Consider the following 8,509-nt stretch of genomic DNA (forward strand, 5'->3'; position numbering starts at 1 on the left):
AAGACACTTCCGGTTTTGACCGGAAGGAAGAGTCACGTAATTTTGCACTTAAAACCAAAAATGAAGACCCTGCAATATTTTATCGATTGCCATAAAAAAACAAAATCAAATCTGTAGCACTTGATTTCATATTGATTTTCAAACATTAAATATGAAAATATTTATTTGCTTGTAATATGACACTTGATGACGTCATTGTGACGTCATCGCCAGAAACCTCCAGAGCTATATTTACTCTGCTATATATAGCCACATCTTGATTATATCTCTCACGGTTGATTTTTTTAGCAATTGTTTAAGGTTTAAAGGTCTTTTCTTTATAACTTCCGGTCTGATGACGTCATCCATTTTTTTCGCGCACAGGTCTTTTCTGCATTAAGTTCATCATGTATGTTACGTTTGAAGCGATCACCGCAAATTTCGTCACATACATCAAGTGATAATGCGTTTTTGACGTTTTTTAATCTGCCGCTAGAGGGCGCTCTAACACTTCATGGCGTCACCCATTATTTTTTTTGAAAGGTCAATCCAGGCAGACACTTAAATCGTTAAAAGCAAGTTCATATCTTTTTCCACTTTCAAATTATTAGGCACTTCCGGTTTCGACCGGAAGGAAGATCATGTATTACCATGTCGATTCCCGCAAATTTCAGGTTCCGATCTCTCACAGTTGATTTTATTTGGAATTTCAAAGATTAAATTTATTAAACTTTCGAGTGACGTCACGTCACCCATGATGACGTCATGATGACGTAATTACAAAAAAGACCATCTGCGGTGGATTGGGCATTCATGTATTGACAAATGAAGTTCATATATGTTTCCATTTCTCCAAACAGTTCCGGAAACCAATTCCGGAGAATATGCTGAGAAGATTACAAACAGTAAAATCTTACAAAAACAATAGGTATTGGGCTCAAGGCCCAACACCTAATAAATAAACCTCTTATGCATTCCAAACAAAAAAGACTTAACTCTAGACCTTTCTGCGCTAATTGGTTGGCAAACTGCATTTTTGCCAACCACGTACGGCCTGCAAAACTATGGAACGTCCAACACTGCAAAAATGAAGGAAGAGATATTACAGATCACCAAATTATATTTTGATACTTGAAAATACAACATTCTCTACAAAGCTACAAAATGTTTCCTACATATGCCTTTTTACTATGTGTTGCTGGCGTTATGAGAACTTTTTTGGAAAAATATGTTTCCAACCACGGCTTCAATTTATGCGCTTACGGCAGCCCATACAAAATGGCGCCAAAGTTTATAAACAAAAGAAAGGCTTATTATTTGCATACACCTTTGACACGCCAAACAACCACATATTTTAAAGGACTGTCAGCGCCATTTCAGTCCTCCGCGCAAGTTTGAACCTGCACGCACGCAAGTTTAAAGTGGCGCGTGCATTAATTTCCTTGCTACAAATTGCGCACGCAAGTTTAATCTTGCGCACTACATAGATTTCCCCCATGCGCAAGCAAATAAGCCGCCGAACTAATTTCTTCTTTCTGGTAAAAAATGCCGTTAACTCGTGCAGATATGTAACATTATTATTAAAGCAGATGTGTCACCGATTAATAGCACCACTGTGCTTCGTGAGACATTGCCTTTTTTCAAATACTATATTAACAGTAGGCCTATTATGCTAATGAGTGACTGTAAAGAGATTCAGATAGGGCTGGCAATTTAGGCACCATGATGTGTATTATTGTTTATGGCTTATTGGGTTTTTATTTAATAAACAACATATTTAGTCATTAAGTCGAATTAATTAAATTAATACATGAAATTAATTATCATTAATACATATATTTAAAGTACTTTTTAAAAAAAAATAATTACCATCTTATATGCATAGCATTTTAATTTAAAACATGTGAACATTAATCATAAATTATTGAGCCTGCAAATATAACAATTGTTAAAATAATACATTAAATTAATTACCTAATTTAGTAATGCGTTCATTAATTTTTTTTTTCAAATTAGGCATTTTTGAAGGGTACACAGCGTTCGAAATATTATGCAAAGTATTGTTAAAAACAATATGAGTTATTGTACCGTCCAATTAGTTAATTACTAAATTGATTAAATTGGTATTTTCTTTTTGTTTGACTGAACAACTTCAGTATACTTAAGCAATCGCCGCTATATTGTGCTTATTGATTGCTATCCCTTCCCCGCCGCGCCCCCGCCCCCTAAAAAAACTTCCCTGATAAGCACTGCTTAAAATCTCAATGTTTCTTTTCATTGACGCTAATTGAATTTCCCTTCTTATTATTTCTTTGTTCATTAATTTTTTTTCCATTATTTATTAATTAATTTCTCCATGTATATGTTCTGAATTTGTTTTTTTTCATCAATTACATTCCCGTCCGCAAGGTTCTCAAATTGCAATCGCCTTTGCGCAAGTTGTAACGAGCGCAAGCAAACTAAAATGGCGCGGTGTAATTTGCGTGCTTCGGGAGTCCCTCGCGCAAGTTTAAGCTTGTGTGCGCAAGTTTAAACTTGCGCGGGGGCCTTAAATTGCGCTCGACAACAATAAGACTAAGAGTTGAAAAGTACCTCCGGCGTTTCACAGCAGCTTCCAAGGTAAGTTCTACTTCATTTCATCCAACGTAAAAGAGGAAATATTGCACTTTGTCAACTGAGGATTTCAGTGGCGCTATACACCTATTCTCACAAACCAATTTTCTTCAACCTAACCATGCCACGGCCATGACGGTACTACTACTACTTGTACTAGCCTAGCCCCATAAATGTGGCCTATTTACTGGACTGCCTCCGTAGACAAAGGCCACACGTCCACATGTACAAAAATCGTGTCGACTTTGCCAAATTTTGATTTTCACATTTAGGCTTAGTTTGTACTCACCCACTTTATAGGCTAGGCTACTCACCCACTTTATAGGCTAGTCAGAAAGTGCTGCCTTTTTCAGATGCCTAATTTTTGTGAAATTTCATGTTGAAATTTTGATATGCACTGACGTGAAAAAAAAAGGAATCTGGAAATGTCACGAAAAATATACATCTGAAAAAGGCAGCACTTTCTGATTAGCCTATAAAGAGGGTGAGTATACTTCTAAAGCAAAAAACCCTACAAACTAAGCCTTAATGTGAAAATCAAAATTTGGCAAAGTCGACACGATTTTTGTACATGTGGACGTGTGGCCTATGTTTACAGAGGCAGTCCAGTAAATAGGCCACATTTATGGGGCTAGTACTAGCCTAGCCTAGCCACACTAGTGGGGCTAAGCCTAGCCTTATCATGCTTATCGCAAATTCCTTTAGACCTACCGTTTGATTGAATTTGTACAATGGTTGAAAGGCACTGTCGCAAGAAAAAGGATCCAAACATTGTATGTTTTTTTCCTTCCAACATTGCCTTCCATCTTTTGTACAAATTTTGCCATAAGGCTTGTTTTTATTACTGAAGCTTTAATGTGCACTTTTCAATTATTCATTTCCACAGATGGCAACCATCTTGTTCAAGGTACTATCTGATTTAGAAGAACGTGGTCAGTCGATGGAAGTAGATATCCTTACCTCCACCAATAAAATAATGGAACTCTTCACAAATGATGAAAGACACTATCCCAAGTTGACCAAAGGCCAATTTCTCCAAGCTACCTCCTGCAACTTCGTAACACCTCAGGAAGGACCTAATTTGTATAGATTGTCACACAAGAGTAAGGTAATTGCTTTTCAATGAAAATATTTCCATGTTTACATATCAACAATTATTATTAGGAACCACTTTCCTGAAAGAAAACACACCCCCCCCCCCCCTGAAAGATGCGCTGGTAGGCCTAACTAGAGAAGTCATGGAAACTCGGGTAGAAGCTGTATAGTATTTGATCAGGTGATCAAATCACGTGATTTGTGAAACATTTTGTGGGACAATATCCCTCATCCTATAGCCCTTTCTCTGGCCTTCATGGATCTCAGGAACTTCAAACTTTTAACTGCATAAAGCAATTAAACACATTACGTCATTTGTGGCTTATTCTATGGAGATACACATGGTTTTTGAAATAAAATTTGCTCCTTTCACAGCTATACCGTGCCCAAATCTTCACCTCTCCCACAACCATAGAAATGGAGCAAAACTACTACAATGCAGATATTGTTCCACTCTCTGAAGCCATGAATATCAAAGAATATTCCCGATTCTCAGTACAAGGCACAGTGAGTTATGTAAGTAAACAATCATAAATTCAAAATCTAAGAAAAGATGCTCCCTTAAACCTTCATTTATATTCTAATAAATTATTTCCTTAATAAATCTGTCAATAAAATATTACCTTCATGTAGCATTTAAAAGACATAAATATCATGAACCAATAAAAATGTTGTCACCGTCCTTTCATTTAACAAATCTACACTATTGCAGAATATCAAAACAACAAATCCTGTAATTTCATTTATATACTCATACTTTTTTACAGGTCTCACCCATCAAGACATCAGAGAAATCTGAACGAAGAGATGTTGAAATCACCGACCCCAACAACGATAAAGCCAAGATAAGAGTCACCCTATGGAAGCGTTTTGTGAACAACAACATCCAAGAAAAGCACAGCATCACCATGAAAAACATCACTATGAAGCCATACAAGGGAAGACCACAATATAACTCAACACAAAACACATCAATCAAGGTATTTGCTCCTTACACATTTTTTTTTCTAAAATTTTTATAGACACAAACAAACACAAATTTTGTAAAAAAACCCCTCAAAATAATTCATTTTCAATCACAATAAATTCACACAACACTCACCCACTGATATTCCTTTCAATTTTCCAAAATCTAAAAGTGAATATGTTTTCTTTCAAATGCTAATTGTACATTTCTTTTTATATTATTATATCACATTGCAGGTTGAATATCCAAAAAAGCAACATGAAATCACCATCTCAAGCTTCGATCAACATGAAAGGTGTGTAAAACCTCCATATCCATTTACATCCCAACAATCATAACCACACATTTCATTACCACATTTTACTCACCCCCTTCCTCCAAAAATATATATAGCCATTCCTATTCCTAATAATAAAAATCAAAATCATATTCTTCTACAAACCTAGCATGTACTGCCCCTTGATTTTTGGATACAAATTGTTCAACCCCCATACCCATACAAATAATTCAACAACCATCTTTCAACCTTTCTGTCCATGATTTAATATCTAAAAACCAATTTTCTTGACATATACTAAAATGTTAATAACTTATTAATTTACAGTTTATTTTAAAAAACACACAACCGTTCTCAATTCATACTCCTTGTTCTATCCCTTACCCTATCTATTCCATTCCAGCAATATGCTCCTGCTATTTGGAGAGGACCAGACAGAGTACAAGATAGAGCAGGACCTTCTCTTCACCAAATTGCAGTTCAATGATCTAGATGACCTTCAAGCATCCCTACCTTTAACAATCAGAGTCAGCTCAACCGATATCAACATTGATGATATCAAAACAGAGTAAGCATTTTGTTAACTTTTATACACAACAATATTTTCCCTCTCGATCTTTTCTGCAATAAAATTAACTTCACAACAAAACCGCTCTTACAATCCAAATTCAATAGAACTATAAGATTACATTGTTTTCTTTCATTTCTGCAGACTTGATGAGGTACTGGATGAAACCGACGAACTGGATGAAACCGACCACCTCAAAAAACAGTAGCCCTGCGCACAGTCAGCATCAACATTCAAACACAAAACAGTTAAAAAGCCTGATCTCATGTTACCGAAATAAATCTACACAAATAATTCTCTCATAAGTTAAACCCTTGCGCATAATTCTCTCTAAAATTCAAATCGCCAAAACATAATCCTTTTCTATTTTTATTAGCATTTACAATTCGTCTTGCTAACAGCAGCCACCATGTAGTACCATGCAGGAAGAAACTTGCCTATTTGCTTTTCTACTATCAATATAGTAAACAGCAGATTTTCAGTGTTAGTACCCTACAATTTCCAACTTTTCTGCCAACAGAAAGCAAATTTTGCTTTTTGTCACTCTGCTCGCTGATACAAAATAGCCATTTCTTTTTCTCATATCTCAAAAGCAAACAGTGATTCCAACTTTCACAACAAATGTACCATCTACATTTCTGCTTTTTGGATACTAGAAAAACATATTTCATTTCAACATCCAAAAGCGCCTTCCAGCTTTTCTGCCTTCAAAGAATCGTCCATCACATTTTGCTCATAACCATTTCGTTTTGGGATGATCCAACATATCGAGCACAATACCCTGTTCATCCTATTCTTTTCAGTTCATCAGTTATATGAATTCAAAATTGCAAGTGAATCCAAACATGATGCAACTAAAATCTTTCAATTGCCCAGAAACGCATGTTCAAATCCCAAAAGAAGTCTCCACGAAACACCCAATAAACAACTTAAACTAACTTGCAAAGACGCCAATTGGAACGCATCTCAACCTAAATAAAACAGCCTGTGCAATTTCCTATTTCCTACTAAATATCCCATTCAATATAACAGCATAGGTAACTTTATTTCTGTTTAGACATCTTTAATCTCTCCAAAAGCAAATGTTCGTAAACTACACAGAACCCATAATTCCCTAAAATCAGAAAACCATTTTTCCACCACCTAATTCTAAAATCTCTTTCTCTACTATCCAAAAAGCAGAACATCAAAACAACACATGTTATAAAAAGTTGACTCTATTTTCAATTCTTCTAACAAAAGAAAATCAGTTGCCAAATTTCCATTCGCCAACAAACAGAGCCAAACTGCAATCTGCTTTTCTCATGCTGATTCCACACCAAAAAAGTCAACATATGCATTATCACAATCATCAAGTCTCCTTTTCAAGTACCACAACAATAGAAAGTCAACATTTGCAAGCTAAAAAAAAAAACCCAAAAAACAATCTGCTTTGCTGCTATTCTGATAGCACAAAAGCAAATAGCCACTTTTCATCTATCACGTACTACATTTCGTACGGTAATTACTTTAATTCGAACAATTTTTTCAAAACTCTTTTCAATCGTAAAAAAAAAGAGTTGTTAATACGTTAAATTGAAGCATTACTTCAGTTTCTATACTTATTTACCTTATACCTCTATATCGTTTCTACAAACTTTTATATTCTTCAATATTAGATAGTTCCTCTGAATATAAAATCAAGACAATTAACCCAACGTCATTAAAGCTTGAGCAGATTTTGTGATTTTAATAGTGTTTTCCTCTTCTTTTTTTACACCTTTTCATAAGAGTATTCTCGTTAAAGCATTTTATTCTCTACAGTTCACTTAAACATTTACTTTTGTGTTTATAGCTTTCCTATTTTTTTTTACACCTTTTCATAAGATTATGCTTGTTACAAACATGCTATTCTCTAGTTCACTTAAACATTTACTTCTGTATTTATAGTTGTCCTCACTATTTTTTTACACCTTTTCATAAGATTATACTTGTTACAAACATGCTATTCTCTAGTTCACTTAAACGTTTACTTTTGTGTTTATAACAATAAACAATCCTGTTGACGGGAAAACTTGCCTCAAAAAATTCTCTGATCTGTACCTGTCATAACATCATCGGGATGACTTCAAAAAATGCATACGGTATGCATATTTCCTAAGCATAATCAAACCACCAACAACGAAAAAGCCATTTGCTCCGTCCGTAAGACGGACAAAACTCTAGTTTTATTTATTGCTGTTATAAAGAAACAGACCTAAACATCATGACACAAGATGCACCATGCCGTGCAGCATGGGTAAATGGTGGGGTCGACATAATGGTGCTGTCGCTGTGCAACATGCACACGTACATTTCCTTGATTGAGCCTAAAATTTTCATAAATTTCTGTGAGCCATTGTCTGTGCAAACCATACAGTTATTACCTTGGTTGCCAATATAATGCTTGTTCAGGGCAATGTACGTGTACATGCATATGTCGACAATGCACTGCCGTAAACAGTTTATGTCATTGTGTTTTAATCTACTATTGAGTGAAACATATCACTGAATACAGTTTCCCAATCTTGTTTTGTTTACAGGACGTGGATTCTGGGGTACCAATCGTAAAATCAAGGCAATCCGTACCAATAACTGGGTGAAACTGAAGAGGAAGAACCGAGGTCTCCCCGCCCTCAAACAGACATCTTCATCCTCTGAAAATGAGGCGACAGCAGCTGCAGGTCATGATGATAGCCCGGATGTCTCTCTGCAGTCCTTGTCCCATGGAATGCAAAAAAATTGAATCCAAATGAGTGGCGATCTTGAAATCCTTTTCAAGTGTAAGGTGTGCTTTGAAAAATGTAAGCCACCAATTTTGGCAAAAAGGTGTTGCTTAAACATAGTGGGGTGTGCCAAATGTGTAGGACAGTGCACAAACCAATCATGCATTTTATTCCGAGCAGATCCTGATGACCATCCCAAGGGATTGTATGTTGAAACGCCTCAAATTCGGGGACTACTAGCTCTTGTAGGGATTGAACCCATCTTG

At 35.8% G+C, this 8,509-nt stretch overlaps 1 protein-coding gene across 1 annotated transcript; it reads left to right on the plus strand.

Moving 5' to 3' along the window:
- Positions 1-3,487: 3,487 nt before the first annotated feature.
- On the plus strand, positions 3,488-7,653 carry LOC119733779. Its single transcript, XM_038207141.1, has 5 exons — positions 3,488-3,700; positions 4,063-4,203; positions 4,455-4,667; positions 4,891-4,949; positions 5,335-7,653. Exons 1-5 carry the CDS (start codon positions 3,533-3,535, stop codon positions 5,501-5,503), a joined length of 750 nt encoding a protein of 249 aa, XP_038063069.1. The 5' UTR covers positions 3,488-3,532; the 3' UTR covers positions 5,504-7,653.
- The last annotated feature ends 856 nt before the right edge of the window (positions 7,654-8,509 follow it).

This window comes from Patiria miniata, unplaced genomic scaffold (assembly GCF_015706575.1).
Source record: "Patiria miniata isolate m_02_andy unplaced genomic scaffold, ASM1570657v1 HiC_scaffold_26, whole genome shotgun sequence".
Classification (NCBI taxonomy): Eukaryota; Metazoa; Echinodermata; class Asteroidea; order Valvatida; family Asterinidae; genus Patiria; species Patiria miniata.